Consider the following 20,487-nt stretch of genomic DNA (forward strand, 5'->3'; position numbering starts at 1 on the left):
TTCTCAGGTATCTAAGGATCCCCTCTCCCATAATACTCTTCACTCTGCCAATGCCCAACTATTTTCACATATAAACAAAATTGGCAACTACTTAATGATCCTGACTGTGTTTTTAGTGAAAAAATATAACTCTCCACAACTGTTGAATGGGACCCAGGGAGAGTGCTCAGGGGCTCTGTGGCCTTATCTGGCCTGTAAGGGCTGTTCCATGGGGTGATGGAAATTTAGCACAGCTGGAGAACTTAAAAAATAATGACACACAACAATACAGCTTTATTTTACTTTAAAATTCGTATTGAATGAAAAATATTAAGTGCTTTACGTAGAATTAAAAACAGATTTAATTCATAGAACAGGTCATTTTGTTTCTTTAAGGGGAGCAAAAACATTAGGATTTAAGACTGAACTCAAGCTGGTATAAATCAAGAATAGCTCAATTGAAGTTAATTGAGTTACAATGTAAATAGTATAAAATATGTGAGAATCTGACCCATAATGTATTTCATTTATATGTTGTCCCCTTGGCCATTAGGAGGCCAGGTAATGATTCTTTAGAGGTATTTACTCAAAAGTCTACCATACCCTTTGAAAAAGGACTGTCTTTTAAATTTCATACCTAAGAAAGGACTAGGTCAATCGTCAAAATTGAGAGACTTTTTACCCAGTAAAAATGCAAAGTTCAAAACTTCTAGCTGTTAAACACAGCCACAAGGAAATGCAGTTTCACCAAAACCTGATGTTGCAAAAGGGTTACAATGTTTTCCCTGTCAGGAATTATTATGCAAGTAATTTTTATTTCAAAACAAAAAACCATTTGCTTTTCAAAATTTTCATTGACATTTTTGGATCTTTTTAACATTTGAAATCTGAAGTTTTAGAGTTTTTACTTTGTTTTACTTCCCATTTCCAATTTGGTCCTTTTATTACTCAGTCTTTTCCCAATGAACGTGATAGAATGAGTTCAAGGATCCTTCCTTTCTCTCTTTTCCAAATATGTTAATCTTTTAATAAGCTTCTAAAGTTGCAAAAATAAAAGTGACAAAAGAAATAAAAGTATGTAAAAATACTAAAAAAATTAAAACCCCAGACATGACATATTTGATTATATTCAGTAGGCACATCTACATGTGCCCCTGACTGCGCAGTTGGTGCTGCACAGTCATTTAGTACTTGCTAAAGCAAGTACTAAATAAGTGCACAGTACCCACTGCTACTGCGCAGTCCAGGCAGCACATGGGTTGGTTTCGACCCTACTGTGCATAAGTGGTAGCATCACAGTTAGTGCCCACCGGTGCTCTGTTGCCATAGCTCACCACTGCAGTGATATAGCGTCTCATGTAGACGTGCCCAGTGTCAAAGAGAGACAAAAAAAAAAGAGAGGAAAAATGAGGAGAAAAAGGAAAACAGATTGAATTTCAGGATAACGTTATGACATTTGACATTGTAAAACATATAAGAACTTTTAAAATGCTCTTTGAATCTAACTTTTAAAAATTTTATAAGATTATTTCATAAAACATACTTAACTTGCAAGGGGTTTTTTTGGCTGTCATAGGATGGGGTCCTCAAGGGTGGCCATGTCCTAAGGCCCCTGGACTGTGCCAATTTGACCTGCTGGGCACCCTTAGTTCTCTCCCACCATGTCTTTGATGGAAATATAAAAATAGGGAGGCTGCCTTTAAGTCCTCTTGGACATGGTTTGATGGACTCTCTGAACCCCATGAGTTCCCAGACCCTTGTGGGTCCCATTTTACAATGGCTGTTTTGGGGGTACCCTAGCCTTATGGGCTATATGTGTGGCTCCAACCACCCCTTTCCCGTGCCCCAAGCATCACAGTTGGCATTGACATTGTTCGGTCCGGGCCTTGGTATGAATTGGCCCCCTTGTCCTCTTTGGGCTCTCCACAGCCCTGTCTCTGTGCCTTACTGGCACCTGGGCTCTCCACAGCCCAAATGCCATGCCTTCTCTGGCACCAGGGTCCTCACACTGCAGCAGGCCCCCAATGAGGCCTCCTCCTTCCCCAAATAGCCTCACCCAAACCACCAGTGTAATAAACAGCAAACAAAAACATAAGCCCCTGGGCTATAACATAATATAAGAGATCAGGATGTGTTTTGACCCTTTAAAAGGATCAGATTTCATCCCTGGCATTAACTGTCTAAAGACTAAGAACCCCCTTAGTCCTAGGTGCAGCATACCAGGCAGTTAGAGCATCACTGAGCACTTCCTCCCTGGAGGCTCTTTCCTCTCTGGCTGCTAGTGAGGAACTGCCTTCTTGGCCTCAGCCCTGGGGTTTATATATGAGCCAGGCCCTGCCCCTTCTGGTCAGCTGACCGCTGGCAGGTGTGGACCTACTAACTCATTCTGGCTGCCCTGCTAGCCAGCAGCTGGGGTTTCCTACTCACTGCCAGGGCTCTCTCCCTAGCAGTTTCAGCTCTTTAAAGGAGCGGGGCACCTAAGTGCTCTGTGACATCAGCATAGACTCTTGCTGGAAAAAATGGCATTCAATAAAATACTTCTGTTTTATGTAACACTGTGTATGAGATGTACAATAGCTAAAATAGTTTTCTGCAACCCAGGAAACTAGAGAGAAGTTCAGTTAAGTAGAAAATAAGATGAAGTCAAGGGATAAATTCATAGAGAAGTTGTCTGCATAAACATATAGAAACAATTGGAAATTTGTCTTATGTCCACTGCTGTGGCTGTTTTGTGTGAAAGGAATCAAGGAAAAGTGAGACCTGATTTTCTGCATACCAAGCAAGATCATTGAGCGCACAAAATAAATAGACGTAAGTGTATACATTTGTTTAAAAATATGTTTTCATCTTTCAGTAATAAAAACCTATTATGTGAGGCTCCCAGTTACTTAATGCTAAAGGTCTGATCAATTTTTAATGAAGGTTCTGTCTCCTGACTATCCAGTTATAGATGAGCGTCCTACTGCTAATATCCATCCCATATTACCTGCTTGATAAAACTGATCTTTGCTTGTACACTGGATTCTATGCTTTGAATCATGTAAACCATCATTTTCCATCCAACAGCTAACTGTATTCTCAGGACATCTTGATGAGACTTGCAGCTGTTTTAAGAATCAAAGAAGTATTCACACCAGACCAGCCTTATGACTTTCAAAATATTTCTCAAGGCAGGATGTGACACTCCTGAGTTTTGTTAATTTTTGACACTACAGACCACTTAAACCTCATTCATTTACCAAGTTCTGACACTCTGGCTGATCAATATAAAACTAGGAAAAGCCAGTGTGTTGTGTTTAATTCCATGGTGCTGCATGAAGAATTGTCAGTTTAAACCAGACACTGAGGTCACCAAATAAATTGCATGTTTCTTAAAGAAGCACCTATTATGAGCAAGCTAAATTTCTATATTTGGATGAAATCCCATTAATTTGTATCATAAGGCAATAGGCCATATTAATGTTTTTTGTGCTTACTGCTTGTGTAGCTTAATGTTACAGCTGGAATTAGAGACAGAATTTAGAAGCAGCAGTCTTGTTAATGTCTTTTTATCACTTACTTATATCCTATGCCCTGGTAAGGTAGGGTTATATCACCTGGCAGGTGAGCAAATTGATGCTTCTCTTGGTGATTACATGAGGATTCATAGATGCTGTGGGTGGGCTGGGATCTTTGATTGTTTGTATTGCACTTAGCAGCAGTAGGTTTTGTCTATCTCTAATTCTACATCACATACCCTAAAACCTTGGCATTAATCACTGAGAATGGTTTCCCTGGAAATGTTTTTTTTCATTGTTTTATAAAGCTTCTCATGATCTCTGGGAAAGGATTAAAAACTGAAATATTTATTCCAAAATCCAAAATATTTTGATTTTACTACACCACAGTAGTGTTTCATTCTCTTCTTAAGGCTGGGTTCCAAGGTTAAATCACATTGCTTATGGTACACCACAATATCCCCAACAGATGCAGGGTGCCATGGGGGTCATATAACCACTGTACCTCAGAGGAGACAAAGACCAGCTGAAGATAATGTAGATACACAGGCCACTAGATAATGTAGGTATACAGCAATCAAACCACAATTCCTAAAGGGTATCATGATGGCATAAGTTAACTGAAATATTTTATTTGGAGGCTTTTTTTAATATGAAAATCTAAATTTTTGATGAAGAGCAGAAACTTTTTGTAAAGAGAAATAATTATTTGATGTTTAAAAGTTTGTGATAGAAAACATTATTTCAGAAAATGTTACTGTTTTATCTCTCAGGATGCTACAGATGTGAAAAAAAACCAACCCCAGCACTTTACTTTAAGCTCAGCTTGCCCCACACTGAGAGCACCGGATGCCCAGAAGAGGCATTGCATAGTTTTACCTGGCTTGACCAACGTCTGTACACCTCATGCACTTCAGCAGGGCTTTTTTGTGTTTTTTATTTAATAGCTGATTGAATCCACTTTTAGATAAAAGTGCCAAAAAGTCCCACTGAAGTGCCTGATTTATACAGACACTGGGGAGCTAGGTCAAACTAATGCACTTCCAGTAAAGTGCTGTTTGTTTGTTTTTTTTCACATCTGTCAGCAGCCTCAGTCTATCTGACAACTTTCAGCTGTTCTGTAGAGGATCCAATATTCTTAATATAGCTCAGGGCTGGCCAACCTAAGGCACAGTTGCCAGAAATGGCAAGGGCTACTTCTCTTTGTGGTGCACAGCAAATCAGGGAAGGGACAGACAGCATAGCAGCAGGGAGCAGAAACAAGTGCAGTAGATCAGGCAGCATGCACAGGGCAGGAAGCAGAAAACAGAGATCGGACACTGTGGGAAGCAGAAGCAGAGCAGCAGATTGGACAAGGGAAAAGGACAGGAGTGGCAGATGAGGAGGGCATGAGACTAATTTGTGGCATACCTGCCAAAAGGCTTGGTTCCTACTGGTATAGACAAAACCGGTGGCACTGCTTATGCTTAAGTTCCTCTGACATTTTTCATTTTTAGAGCTTATTCTGACCTCTTTAACAGATTTGCAAAACTTTTGCCATTTGGACTGGATTGTTCCATATGACATCTATTTAATATCGTTTTCAATGTATTTCAGCTAAACAAATTAATCCATTTCTCAGAATGTAATTGAGAAGAAAATACATTGTTTTATCCCATATTCAATATTCATACAGCTATCTTGTGAGAAACTCTACCATTTCCATGGTTTGGGGTAGGGTCTTGAAATGAATAGTTGCCTGGCTTTTGCATCAGGACATGTCTTTTGCTGCCTGTGAGAACACCGACCTAAATTTGGCCAAGTTTTGCACCTGTGGAGCCAGGGTGCTGTGCTGAAGGGTGACTTTTCCCACCAGCACCATGTGGGAGCTTGACAGCTCCCTAGCCTCTGAGCCATGTAGCAGAGCTGGGCTTCCCCGCCCCTGAGCTGTCAGGAAGAGGGTCTCTCCTGTCACTTATGCAGCAGCAGTGGAGCACAGCCTGAGTCACAGAGCATCTCCAAAAAACAGGGCACACTGGGATGCCAAAGGGTACCCCTACATCCCCAGTTGATTTGGGAGTTTCAATTTTGTCAGATGCACTGGAGATTTCCACATCGGCCATTTTTTTAAATGACTGAAGGGCTGTGTGCACTTGTTTGCAGTGCATTTCAACTAATTTCACCAGTTGAAAAGTAATATTTTGTATGCATGCATAAAGACCAACTTGTTCAGAGAGGCACAAGCTTTTGTAGGCAACAGCCAACTCGATCAGATGCTAGTAGGCTGTCACCTATGAAACTCATGTCTCTGAAGAAGCTTGTCCTTAAAGTGCCACCCTGCCCTGCCTTCTGCCTGGCTTCAGACCTGGGTTTTAGGTCCAACTTACACTGAGGGGATTCAAGTCTAAAGGACTTGCTTCCCAAACTGGCTGACTGTGGGCTGAGGTTGGGGCTGGTGGTGTGGGGTGGCACTCTCCAACCTTCCTGATGCAGGTGGCCCACTAGGCCATCAAGAGTATGACATTCGATGGGCCAGAAGTAGAGCAAGCATGAGGAAGCGTGTTTCTGTCACCTTGGGTTTATGACACTCCTACAAGGAGAGGGGAGTTCTACCTTGCAGTCCTTGCTTCTTGGGTTATTTCTGATTTTAACTGGTGATTCCCTAAAGTAAAAGAAAACACCATCCAGGAAGTGTGTGACTGTGAAGCCTAATGGTTAGGGCACTTCCCTGGGAGGGGAAATCCTGATTTCTGGTCCCTGCTGCCAGAACTATTTACTTGGATTTTTCTATATGATTTAAGCATTTCATTATACTTAAATCCTGCATAGGCAGTTTAACACATGGGCAAATGGGGAGGCCGCCAAATACTTACATTTTTTCTTTTTAAGGAAAATGTTTCATGTTCCAAGCCAAATCAGCCAAATCAATTCCCAATCCATGAGTCATTCAAGAACCATATGTGGCCTTACTACCGGCAAACATCCTCCACCTACTCTTGGGGCTTCAGATGCTTCCAAATCATTTGGCGGGCATCCTAAATGCAGGCCCAAGCCCGGAGGCTTGGGGTTTGGATGCCCCTGAGTTTCACTTGCCCTCAGCCATATGACTGCAGAAGCAAGATAGGGAGGAGTCTCTTATTTCCATAAAGTGGGTGTAAAGCCAAGATTGTCCACTGTGTGTATATATATATATATTCACACACACACACCTTCTAGCCACCGATCATTGCCTGCACCCATCACGATACTCACACCTATGGAATGGTGCAGCCATGCACCTGACCGCGAGTCATTGCTTTTCTTAAAAAAACCTTTGTCCCTTTGCCCTATCCCTGAATATGGGGTTTAAAACTCAGTTCATTCACTGTTACTTCTGCTGGAGGAATCCCTGCTGCTGTCTTCTGGTCCAGTAGTCTTGATGCCCCCTCCCTATCACTGTCCATTTCCCCATTGCAGGGGGGAGGGGGAAGTGTCTTGAAAGATCCCGTGCCAAGTGCCCTTCTGCTTTTGGCTGCAACCTCCCTGTCCTCTGGTACTGAACTCCTGTAGTAGGACTGGAGTTTGCTGAAGGCCATTTTAACACAGTCAACCATCTTGAGGTTTGTGTGTCTGTACATCAGGAAGATCCTGGATTTCCACAGGGCACTCCTAAAGCACAACATGAACTGACTGAACAAGGCCAACAGGCTTTATGGTATTTCGCCTGCTAGGTAAGTACGCCTAGGCTCAGTGTTAGCAAGTATATGATAATTATTTTTCAATATTGACCCAGTTCTCATTCACTTACTGCTCTGTTAGCATGAGCAATATAAAGGAAATAAAAAGAAGGCTTATTTGCATGCTTATTTGCACACTGGGAGATATACAAACAAGCATGCAAATAAATCCTCTTCTATTTACTTTACTGGCAGTCCTTGCACTTACGACACAATTGGTTCCTGAAAACCAGGTCTTAAGTCAAAACGTTGTAACTCAGAACTGATTTTCCCATAGGAAACAATGTTATAAATGGGGAAATGGTTCCCGAACCAAGGCCTGATACCCTGATACCCTATTTCCACCAAAAACAATCACAATCAATTATAGATGAGTAATATAGCTATATAATGTATTTATATTGTAAATAGCAATCATATTGATTTGGAAGTACTTACTTGAGGTGACTTTGCTGGACTTTTTGAGGGCTCTTGGTTGGACTTTTTCAAGGGTTCTTGGCTGGAGTCTTCTCAGGAGTCCTGTCTGTAGGTTTTTCTGGAGTCTTGTCTGCTTTCTTAAAGAAAGCGTCCAAGGAAATTTGGACAGATGTTCTCTAAGAAGATGGGCGATACAGTGAACTTGTTTGCTTGCATGGCGTGGTGTGATGTGGTGTAGCGTCGGATCAAACATAAAGTTGAAACTGACATCAGAAAGTCAAGACAGTGTCAATTTAGAAATGTTGTAAGTGCCATTCGTTGTAACTCGAAACGTTGTAAGTCAATGACTGCCTGTATATTGTTCACCATAACTCACCAGCGAGTAAGTGAGAACTGGGTCTCACACCCCTGCAGCACCAACACCTGGAAGAGAAGAGGTTCTTTCTCCTATTGTAGCCTAAATCCCCCATCATCTTTTCTTGTTGGTTCAGATCATGTGTAGCCCTATGCTTGTCTGGCAAGAGAAACACTGTGACCACTGAGGCAGTCTTCCTAGTTGGTCCTGGAGAAGACTACTTTCCTGGCATGGGGATAGTACCTGCCAAGGTAATGTACAGTGAACTTCCTACTTAGCTGCTGGAGTGGGAAAGCCTTGATTTTATACCCACATTCTGAAAATGGGAGACTCCTCCCTGGCTTGCCCCTAGGGCCTTATGGCTGAAGGCAAGCAAAACTCAGGGTCATTCAAACCCCAAGCTTCTGGGCCTGGGCCTGGGCCTGCAAGTAGGATGTCTGCCAAAGATTTTGGAAACATCTGAAGCCCCAGATGGGGCCACTTATGGTTTTGGACTGACTCTCAGATTTGGAATTTGTTTTGGCTAATGTAGCTTGGAATATGGAAAATTAAAAAAGAAAAAAAGGGTCCCTGATCATCTTCTTGTCCAGGGCCCTAAAAAGTCTTAATCTGTTTCTGTGTTTAATTAACTACAACATCAGTTTGGATCTGCCCCATGCCTGTTCCTGTTCATCTGTACTTAAATAGAGAAGGTACTTTGCAAATGGATTCCTATCCATTACCTGGACTAGATTTTTACACCTCTATGTCCATCAGTGGGTTAACTACTGTGTCCTCTTGGATCCTTTCAACTTACCTTTTCCTCTCTTAGCAGCATCCCTTCCTTTTTCTCCCTCTTTCTCTATCCTTTATATTTAAATAACCTAATTCCTTTCTATTTATTACCCCTAACCCATTCATAGCATCTAACAAAGCACACTGCAGCCTCTGAAATCTCCTGCCTCTCTGAAAGAGTCAGTCTATAAGGTGCTACACTTCACTGCCTTATGGTGGGATGGTAACCGATTCAAGCAGAACACTTCCCAAACTTTACAGCCACTTTATGGCTTTGTCACTTTTCTCCATCTAACCAAATCTAAGGAGGGAAGGCTGCATGGAGTAGACTGGAAAGAGGTCTGACTTAAATTATACTTGTTTTCTGCCATACCTTTAACCACTGCCCAAGTAACAAAAGCCTTTGAGAACACTTCTGACTGCAAAGAAGAAAAGCAGAACTCCTCCATTGTGATGATAAAACAAGGAGATGCTCTTGGGTGCAAGGATGTATTTCCGTGTCTCATCTCAGAGTGATTATACTTAGGTAGTGAATGTGAATAATTTTTTGCGTTTCTTTGTGATTACCTGTATGCATGTGGTTTGTGCATGGTAGACGTGACAGTATGCTCCATGACTCTGATTTTAAGGTTTTCTCTCTGTGCGTGGTATCAATCTTTAAAGTTCTTTCTTTAATAGAGAAGGAATATTTAAACAGCTTAAAGAATCACCAGGCAACTTCCAGTCCTCTCATGTTATAGGCAAATGCCTTATATGCATGTTAATCTAATTAGTTTTCTGCTGGTGAGAAGAGTTTTGCTGTGGCCGTGATCAGTCACTGCAGGAGGTTTTGCTTCAGGTTTTTGATAAATGAGATCACATGAGGGAAAGGTGTGCAAACAAAATAAAAACAAATGAACAAACAAACAAAGATTGATCTGATCCTGTCTTATTACAAATCACAAAGCACTTCCCTTCTTGACAGCTAAGAACTTTCCTATATAAATACTTCCTAAAATTATAAGCAGATGTAAGTGCAATAATCACTTTTCATTTTCCTAACCAAGGCTGGCTGTAGAAGGGGGCTAAATGGCAAATACTATTACCAAGGAAAACTGATTCAGATTGTCAATAAAGTTTCATTTCCCTGTCATTCCCCCCCACTCAAAGGCTTGGAGAAGGAAAACTATTTATTTAAGGACCCCAAAAATGTAGAATCCAGTTTTTATAGTTATTCTGCTCAGTTGTTTCCAAGAAATGAAAACAATTTCAAATCTATTCATATTAAAAGTGAGTATTAGATCCAATAAGCTCTTTGAATATAGGGAAAATAAAGAGATTTACACAAAACAGCATCCAAGACCTGAGGTTTTTGTAGGTTTATTTCTCTATAATGAGAAGCTCCTTCTGTAAATCGTAAATTGAGCCATGTTGGCAGCAAGATTGCCCCCATCCCAATCTTTTTAAATGACATTATTTTAGGTAAAGTGACTCCTGGAGACAGCTCCTTATCTCCTTAAAAAAGACCTAGCTCCTGTTCTGCAACCAGGCAAGAAAGCTCAAGGAAGTGCAAAAAGAAATGACGCTGGCTCAGGGGGCTCCCCCCCTTCCCTTTCCCCTTACTTGCCTTAGCAACTTCCTCTCATACAACTGCTAATTTAACAGTGAGAAGGGAAATGAAGTTTCATTAATTCCCTCCTCCTGAGTCTCTCCAGGTAAAGAGAGTAAAGTAAAAAGTATCAATTCTAGTGCAGATGAGAAGCCCCCTGGAGGGAAAAGAACCCCATGAAAATTCATTTACTGAACATCTCAACTCTCAAAAAGTTTTATTGCTTTTACTGTATTGGAACTTTCAAGAAATGCTGCCCCCCACCACAACTGCAGCAGTCTTTCTTCCCCTCCCTTCCCCTACACACTCATCTAGGAGAGACAAGGGAGAGAGTAAGTAGTCCATTGTTCCACAAGCATGCCCCAGTGCATGGTAGACGTGACAGTATGCTCCATGACTCTGATTTTAAGGTGAATCTTAGTGAATCTTTTTCAGAAAAAAGGAAAAAGGTAACAGCTGTGTTTAACTAACTAATTTTGTCCCCCCTGTATTTTACTGCCTATTGCATGGATCTAGTTGTTTGTGCTGCTGTGGTCCTGAGCCATGCCATGTTCTGCAATCCTTTGTCATGCTTGTAACAGATGGATGTACTCTACGCTGTGAAATTTAGGGAGCTGGGTGCAAAAAGTAACCATGATCCATGTTCTTGTGACCAGCTGTGTGTGGCATTGTGGCACAGAGGTTGCTATACTTTTTGGCACACTGTTACCGATGGGGTATGTTGTTTATTTAGACAGAGGAGTTAAGATGCTTGAGCACAAAAATTGGCAGGACACGAGAGGTTTTGTGTCCCAGATTTATATTTTTGCAGATCTGCCTTGCCAAGGCATTGCATATTTAGAAATTTTTGGTGCACTAGTACGGGCTGGCCATTTCCTATTTTAGGTAGTAGGATTTGTGGGGAAGGGAGGCTTGTGTAGGAAGACTGGCAGGATCAAGCAGGATTTGTACCTTTCTCTCAAGACCCAGATTTTAGGCACAGCCCAGATAATACCCTAATGAGCAGGGGTGTATGCCTAAAGTATGCTGACTCTTTCAAACCTAAGGATGTTTCTATGCCTAAGAGGTGTTCTGATTGCTCAGGGGAGCTTGAACAGACACAAAAAACACAGCCTCTTATGCTACAAAACACAGGGGCTCCATCTCCTGTCTCCTAGCCTAAGAGGGAAGAAAGAGCCGCAACTGGAGAGGTGGGTGTAGGGTAGAGGGGGTGGGGGAGAAGAGAGTCAGTTTCACTCTTTGTCACTCCTCTGAATTGGGGGCGGAGGAAAGAGAAATCCATTGTGGAAAGCTATAAAAAGTAAAGGGGGCAGAGAGAGACCAGAGCAGGCAAGAGACTGTCAGAGAGCAGTGTGTGTATGTGTGTGCGCGTGTGCGAGGGGGTGTGTAGATCTGTGCTAAAGAACACTGCGAGTTTGCCTAGCTGTCTGTCTGTCTGTTCCTGCCTGTGTGATCCTGACTCCAGATATAGAGCCGAACGCCTGGAGCCCCTCACCCCAGCACCAACTAGTTTGGAGGAGGAGAAGGCGAACGTGTTCTTTCACAAACACTGGCTACAGAGGCTGAGGCTTAAGAAAGAAAAAAGAAGGAGGGGAATAAAAAGTAGAGAGAGAGAGAGAGAGAGAAACACAACTAAGCCCAGCCCTTGTCGGTGCTGCCTGGATTGGATCTGGTTTGAGTTTTCTCCCTGCTGACTTGTGTAGCAAGAGAGGAGTGGAGGGAAATAAGTAACTGACTCTTCCTCTGAAGCTTAAGCAAACCTGCTGGGTGATTCCACTAGTGGGAAGCTTCCCTGGGTGCAGTTGCCTCATAGTTTATTGCTCCCAGTCACTAAAGAATTTCCTGCACTTCTCAAGAATCTGAAGGAAAAAGCCATCACTTCACATGATCTGATAGTTGCTTGTTGCCTAGAGACTTTATACCATTTTTTCAGGGGATTCGTTTTTCCTGGTCTCTCCCACCACAGCAGTTTCTTGAGCGTGCGGCATTGAAATCTGTTCAATTGTTTTGTTAACAACTGTAGGATAAACTTTTTTTTCCCTTTTTTATCTCTTGTTGTTTTATTTTGTTTGATTTTTTTTTTTTTTTATTTTTTATTTTAAAAAATCCCTTTTTGGGGTGGGGGGAGATGATCGTGCTGATGTGGAATAAGTGCTCCTGCTGTCTCCTCTTACTAGCCGCGGTCCTGATGGTGGAGAGCTCCCAGCTAGACAGCTCCAGCTCTAAGGTGAACTCCATCAAATCCACCCTGATGGGGGAGGCTCCAACACAGGCAACCAACAGATCTGCAGGCATCCACCGGGGACTGACACTTGGTAGCAAGAAAGGCAAAATCCTAGAGCAGATGGGAAAACCTCCAAAGCACTATCACCGGCAAGGAGAGGTAGGACACAATTCACATACATATATCTGTCTGTCTGTCTATCACATCTGCTTCCCTTTGGTCTAATGTTCATCTTTACTGTATAAAAAGAGTAAGACTTCTAAGCTCTCTTCTTTATAGAGTTTTTCTTTCAAAATGAAATTAATTCACTTCATTGGAAGTTCTCTGAGACTGCATGTTATTTCCAAAGGAATAGGTAAAGAAATCAAGTTGGTAAGATTTTGAACCTTTTGTTTCTCTTAAAAGTATCCAAAATTGACTCAGGAATGCAGTAATTATTGGTCATTATTATTTTGAGCATTTCTTTGCTGGAACCTATCAGAAAGACTGTTAGAAATAAAGCAACAAATAATAATAAGCCATAAAGGATTATGTTGCTGGCTCTTTGTTTGGCACAGTAAGTAAAGTGTGTTGGATTAGACAATGCAAATCAGACACAAAGTGGAAATATTTTTGCTAATATGACAATGAAGAAAAATCCCTCATAAAAACACAGCTGAAATAATCTTGGGTGAAAGTGTAAGGACAAGGATCAGGAGGTTTGCTATACACCAATACTTTAGTAAAATGCTTAGGCATAATTATCTGGCATCCAAAAGAGAGTTCCTACACTGTAGTCTGGGGCAGTCCAGAATGGTACTTTTCTCTGGTTGTATTCAGGTTGGGGACTGGGGAAGAGAAAAACATCCTTAGAAACTGGTGGGGACTGGAATTTGAATAGAAGAGGGAAAAGGGTTACGGAAATATGGAAGCCTGATTTGGTTGTAAATTCATCTTTCTCTCTCCTCCCCTCTGCTTGGATACTCAGAAGTCCAACAAAACCAGATGTTTTCATTTCTCCTGTGTGATAAACTATAAGGTGATAGTGTAAGTTATCAGCCCTCTTTCAGCCCCTTCAGATCTCAAGAGGTACAAATGCTGTACAGCAGAGTGATGGTAAAAGTGGAAGAGCTAGAGTATGCCTTACTTTGCTATGGAATATATTGATGTTCATGCTGTGAGGCACTATTAGCAATTCCAAATACAGCTGCTTTTCATAATGAATAGACAGAGCTGTGGCAAGGGAGCAACATTCAGCACTGAAAAAGGCTGAATGCCTGAAATGTCTCTGTCCTTTACATGTTTCCCTTGAAAGCAAGAGCAAAGGCACAAATGCAAGCAATTAGTTGAATTCATTAAGTATTTCAGATTGTTTTTCAAATAATTAGATGTTGCTATTTGTTGAGTGCATACAAAACTATCAGTGTGTTTGGTGTTTTTAGCTACATTTGTTTATTTGTGGCTCCTTTCTTTATCCCCTCCTTGCCTTTGTATTTCGTGCAGAATTTGGTGGCTTTTCTTACCTCCAAGCAAAAGTTTAGTAACTGATGCCATAGAGAAGTTCGCAGTTATTAAAATTATTTCACTCTTATCTACTTTGAATTTATCAGGAAATAAGAGAATATGAGAATAATTCCTAAACAGAATTGCTATGGTGAAGATAAAAGACCATCGTACACTTTATGATGTACCTTCCTTTTTTCACTATTAATATTCTGCCACCTGCACTCCCACTGAATACTATCCTAAGCAGTCCCATTACTTTCAATGTGACTCTGTGGAATAATAAACTATACAGTGGGAGTAAAAAAGAGGGAGTCTTGCCTTTGGGCTAACTCTCATGTGCATCTTCATCAACCATGTTTATAGTGATAAAGGCAACTATAAAACAACTGGCCCAGTGAAATCAATGGGACTGCACACATGAGTAGGAGTAGCAAGACTAGACCATAACTTGCTAATCCGAGTTATACGTTCATTCACAATGGATTCACAATGGAAAAATTCTACTACAATGCTTACTCAGACATGCGTTTATAATATCCATTAGAGTAAAGAAAATGCTACTTAGTTTACAGGCTTTTTTCTTAAAGAACATGTTCTGAAATCATATCACCTTGCCCAAAATCCACGCATCTGTATGGAGTCTCAGTAAGTTCAGTGGGGCTACTTGTGTGAGAAAGTTGAATAAAATTTAACCCAGTGGTACCCATTTCTGCAATCTACTCAGGCAAAACTCCCATGAGAAGCCACAACATTTTTGCCCAAGTGAGGAATAAAGGACCAGATTGTGTGCTGGGGTAATGCATACATTTAGTTTCCCTCAGCAGGGTTTCCTGCACATTTGTGGCTTCACCACTTGGTGTAGCAGTCCATAGCTGTGATAATATCTGAGATTTACAACAAAAAATTCTTAGACATTATTTCTTTCTTTCCTACAGAAGTCAGATAATTAAAGCAGTAAAAAATGAACCTTGCGATGGTAGTTCATTTTTGTTGGCATTTGTAGTTTCAGAACTAGTAAGCTGCTACATTTCCAAACAATGGTTTCGTATATCACAACCAATTATGACATGATATTTTAATAATTGTATTTAAATCAAGCCTTATTAGATTAGTACTGTTCCTTGATTTGTTTAGACTATAAGACAATGTATAAGAAACACAGCATGTTGTTTCTTAAAAGAGCAGAGCTCCCTAGTTTTTTTTCTCTCCAACATTTTCTGCCTTAATGAGATTTATATTGAGATAAAAATTGTAGCATCTATTATTTTCTTAGTATGATTGAACTTCATAACTTGTATATACATAGCTTTGCTATGGAAGTAGGGTATAAGATACAAAGCACAATTAATGAAGCTCTGCCTTTGGTATTGTGACAGATATGGAGTGTGAGGTTAATTTTCTGCTGATGGACACTGGCAGATATCAGTTGCACAGAATTCTGTCAGTCTTCACCAGCATAGGAGTCTCCACCAGTCTCTACTAGTGATTTGTCCCAGGGAACAATATCCGATAATTAGGGATAAGATGGGGGGAGAGGGAAGGGTAGTTGATTAGATCAATATGCTCCTGGAGTGTTTTATATGTGCATTTATTTAATGAAACATCAGGGTTGAGCCCAAAGCCTTTCATCAGTTAAAGAAATGGCTGTAATAGCCCACGGTTTCTTTGGAATGTTGATACATTTTCACCAGTGGTTAATGCTTCATAATGCTTCTGCTTAGAAAGGAATGATCCAGTACACCTCTTTTTTTCGGGTAAAACTCTGATCAAAATTAGTGGGGATATTCATATAAGCAAGGATTTGGCTTTATACAGGGGCAATCAGGGTAAAAGAAAATTTGAATACATTTAAAAAGTATGCCTATATAATAAGCATTATTTCTGTTCTATCCTTACTCACTTTAAAAATAGCCTTAATTTTACTGCTTTGCAACAGTAGAGACGAGAGACCGCAGAGGCGCTAATAAGCTCTTCCTCCATCTCTGTCACTTGTCATCTTAACTCCACACAAATTATTTGTTGTTTACTCCCTTCTCAAATATGTGTAAAATGTTCACAGCATTCCCACTAGAGAAAAACATATGCTAGTAGGGTGGTCATGTGCTCGTCAGTAAGGACCCGATTCTGTTTTCCTTGTTCATATAAAGAATCTTACAGCATAAATGAAGGTAGCAGATTCAAATTTATTGCTGATCTTTAGGGGTCAATGAAATCAACTGAACTTTCTGCACATGTAAAGTGTTCAGGATCAGGATCAAAGAGCTTAGTGTTAGAATGCTCCATTTTTAAGAGACCTCCGATATGTCATCTACTTCCCTCACTTTCCTTTTCAGTTCTGCTTCAGATGAGTTAATTCATTGCACAGCTAACGTTCTAATAGTTTTGGCATCCTTTAGAAATGATAGTGAATGCACTAATTTGAGTGGTAGGTGAAGTATGCCTAATTAGAAGTACTGGCATTTGAATTTTCTCAACTGTGTATCAGGTAACACTGGGAAAGCAACCTTTCATGTGCTGTCTCACAGTGATCTGGGAGGTTCACTTTTAAAGGGCAAAAGTCCTCTTACCCTTGTTCATGGCTGAAACCAAATAAACTTTCCTCCTCCTGCTTCACCAAACTACCAAGTGTGGGCTTCTTTCTGGGTCCTAGTGATTCTTCATTCGCTCCCCTCCAGTTTCCACCTACACTAATTACATATTTTTCCTACTATCTGGTTCAACTTGTTTGCTGTCTTGGATCCACCTCAAGCTACATTTTATATCTCTTTACTAATCCGTAGGTTCCAGTGGCCCTCATCCTTCCCCAACCCCGCTACAGAGCCCATCTCTTGATTCTTCTTTCCTTCCACATGATCCTGTCCCTCTCCAAGCTGCCGCTTTTCCCACTGTTGCTGGCGCTTGGAATGGATGCTGAGTAGCTCTTGGCTGTTTCTCTGCTCCTAACTCCATCGCCCTCTTCCATGAGCGGGCTGTGGGTGGGACATTCTTGTTGGTGAGGGTATGGATGGGGGCTCTAAGCAGTGAAAAAGTGACAAAAGACTAAGAGGGGGTTAAAAGACTAGAGAAGAGAGCAAAGGAGCAATTGGTCAGGCAAAGAAGATACTAAGTTTGGAAGGAGGGAGTTGAGTGAAAAGATAGGAGGAGTAATGACAGCAGAAAAACAAGACCGATCGAAACCACTCAAGCCATTGTAGGTTCAGAAGAATTTTGTTTATTTGATTCATTTATCTGTTTTTATTTTTAACTCTGAGCACTGAATCAAATTGGGGCCAGGAGCCTTGAGTCTGCTCAAAGCAAAACAAGAGACTAAGTTTTACCTGGGCTAAATCAAAATGGCCATATTTGTCACAGTTCTAATACTTACCACTTCCACGAGTGCTTTCTGTACAGACTACTCAGGACATACTACTCAGGATAAATATGCTAGAAAATGCTAAAATGAGGTTTCATAGTAGCAGGCAAGTAAAGCAGCATGAGATTCAGTAATTGACCACAGTATCCTGAAAACAAAGCAATGAAAGGCACCACAGACACCAGAAATGTAACCACACTATCTTGAATAGCTAGCAACCACGACAGTACCAATTATTTAACCACAAGATCAAGACTAATTTAACTATAGTACCCAAAAATTACATCCAGGAATTATAATTTTATATAAGAAACTAGAGTTGCTACCATCTCTAACAGCCACCAAGGAATTTATTGTTTCCTCTTGTCTTTTTCTGTCTGTAATCTCAGACACTGGCTTGACTAGTGGCAGCGGTCTTGGTGAGTGGCCATGCAAGGTTTCCTTCTCTATTAGAACAATAAGCACCACTTATTATCCAGTTTCAGTGTTTCACTTTGAGTCTCCTTTAGTTTGTTTTTATTGTTTAATTTGTTTGGAGAAAACCTCCCATAAAGCAGGTTTATTACAATTGCTGTATTTATAGTTAAAGTGACAGAAGCACTTAGAAGGTCATCAATTACAACTGGGATTCAATTCTACTACATGCTGTTCCAATATACAGGAAGAGATAGCCTCTGCCTTAAATATCTAACAATATCAAGGAGAACATAGACAGGGAAGTTGGAAGAGTGTGTGATGCCATTTTCCACCCTGACAGTGGTAGTCTTGTTTCCCAACCAGAGACTGATTATGCTGATATTTTGTATATGTACAAGATGCACATTTTTAATTTTATATAAAACTTGGCTGGGGATATGCATTTCTTGGAAGCTTGCTACAAGTCTATCATATTCTGTTGATTAAGCAACCTGGGTTTTTACACTGACTGTTTTATGGCTACATATCCTAAGACGTAGTCCAACGTTAATCTACTGCTTCACAAAAGGAGCTCTGTCAAGGCCATTCCTGATTTATCTTTTTGGTTTGGGCTTTGCCATGTCAGGTATTAAAAAAATATTCCCTTGGCTAAAACCTTAGGAGCGGACATCTTGACCGGCCTGCATATACATTAGAATTTCAGGGCTAAAATCTTACAAACTTGAAAAAGTACGCTTTGGCTCCACTAATCGTTCCCCTCCACCTTCACAGATAGAATGTGCATGCAATTTTTAGAAGGATCAGTTATGATAGGTACTTTGTGTCAATGGCTGCATTTCAGTAGTATTACAGTAGTATTAAGTACATAGGTCTAATGTAAGAATCTTTAAGCACAATATAAATTTGAAAGAATGAAGGAACTATTTTGAGTGCAGTTCTAGCAGTGTGGAAGTCCCTAGGAGGATTTTTTTCATAACAGTGTTTCATGTGGTCTACTGCCTGCAAAATTTGACATTCATTTTTGCAGTGAAAAGATGGAGAATCATATCTTGATTTCAGATCCACCATTAATCAAAAATGGGTATAATTTTCCTCAGTAAAGTCACGTTCTCTGGGTGAAAGTTTGCCTTATTTTTGTCTCAAGTGGTTTTTTTAATTCAAAGTTTCATTGAAAATTTAATGAAAACAAGGCAGTTTTCTTTACAATGAAATGTGAAAACAATTGAATTTCATGTCTTTTCAACTTTTCTGAAAATTTCTTAGTTTTAGAACCAGCTACAAAATGTAACACTACACATGCATGCGTGTGATTTTATATTGCATTGTGGAGAAATAGATGCCATTATTACACATATACAACTAAACCAAATGGCAAAAGCACAAATAAAAACACTTTTCAAATACAGTGTTTTAATTTTCTCCATCACAGTTATGGTTCTCACGATCACCTTTCTTGTGGCTTACCCCACACTGACGTATGAGTGTCTTGGTACATACAGAAATGAATATCATTAAAAATGAAATGAGCACCTCTATAATCACTAGTGTAAACAGGGAGCTTGCACATTTAACAACTTTTTGGGGGCTTTCTTTGAATAAAGATGATAGGAAAGCCAACACAAAACAGGGAGAAAGCATTGTTTGAAGCTGTTTTCAACAAAGCACTTAAGCAAGTGCTTCTGTCCTCTGGGAATAGCTTCTAGTATGGCTCTGATATGACAGAGTTTTCATAAGAGAATTATGAATCTCTGAAAACTGCACTTCACACATATGCAGTGCAAATGGTACAATGTTTAGGAGTTTTTAGCAATGAGTGAAGGTGGGCTGTTCTACACATGCTCAGGATACAAGGTGTTGCTCAATTTCTAGGAGCTTTGCCTCATTCTCTACATATCATGTAAGTATGAATCAGGCTCTGCACATTTTTAAAAGTATACAAGTCAGTCTAGTGAATGAAAATCTAAATTTTAGTCCCATACACTTTGGCAGCTTGCACTGAATGAGCCAGTGATCTCCAGCACATTTCATTACTAAATTGTGACTCTAACGCTTTCAAAATAGGTTGTTTTTTTTTTTTAAATTCAATTGCAGATAGGAAATATTTACTTTGCACTGTCATAGCCAGCCTATATATCCCTGATGGCTACTTCTTAACTACAACCTTTTTTGTATATTATGAGGATCACATCCCTGACAGTGATATATCTATCGGGAAAGTCTCCCATAGTCAATGCTCTCTTAGAATGAATAAAAGGGCAGGTCGTTTCAGACATTTTTCTTTCACTGAGTCATAGAATCATCATAGCATCATAGAATCAGGGTCAGAAGGGACCTTGTAGACCTTCAAGTCCGACCCCCTGCCTGGGCAGGAGAAAAACTGGGCTCAAATGAGCCAGGTAGGCATCATGCCTCTTCTTAAAGACCCCCAGGGTAGGAGCCAGCACCACTTCCCTTGGAAGTTGGTTCCAGATCCTAGTTGTCCTGACAGTGAAGTAGTTCTTACGGATGTCTAATCTAAACCCACTCTCCAACAATTTATGGCCGTTATTCCTTGTTATGCCAAGGGGAAACAAGGTCTCCCACAAACCCTTCTTGTCCCCCCTAGTAAGTTTATAGCTGGTCACCAGGTCCCCCCTCAGCCTTCTCTTGTGAAGGCTGAACAGGTTCAGGTTCAGGTCCTGCAGTCTCTCACTGTAGGGTCTGC

The 20,487-nt window shown here is 40.6% G+C and overlaps 1 protein-coding gene across 1 annotated transcript in view; it reads left to right on the forward strand.

Annotated features, from left to right (window-relative positions):
• The first annotated feature begins 11,641 nt into the window (after window positions 1–11,641).
• Window positions 11,642–20,487, forward strand: part of DKK2 (dickkopf WNT signaling pathway inhibitor 2) — an 87,435-nt gene continuing 78,589 nt past the window's right edge. Inside the window, exon 1 of the mRNA XM_019534137.1 lies at window positions 11,642–12,688. Coding sequence (XP_019389682.1) covers window positions 12,434–12,688 — 255 coding nt within the window. The 5' untranslated portion in view covers window positions 11,642–12,433. The remainder of the gene's footprint in view (window positions 12,689–20,487) is intronic.

The sequence above is a fragment of the Crocodylus porosus genome, unplaced genomic scaffold, assembly GCF_001723895.1.
Source record: "Crocodylus porosus isolate Cpor-Errol unplaced genomic scaffold, CroPor_comp1, whole genome shotgun sequence".
Lineage (NCBI taxonomy): Eukaryota > Metazoa > Chordata > Crocodylia > Crocodylidae > Crocodylus > Crocodylus porosus.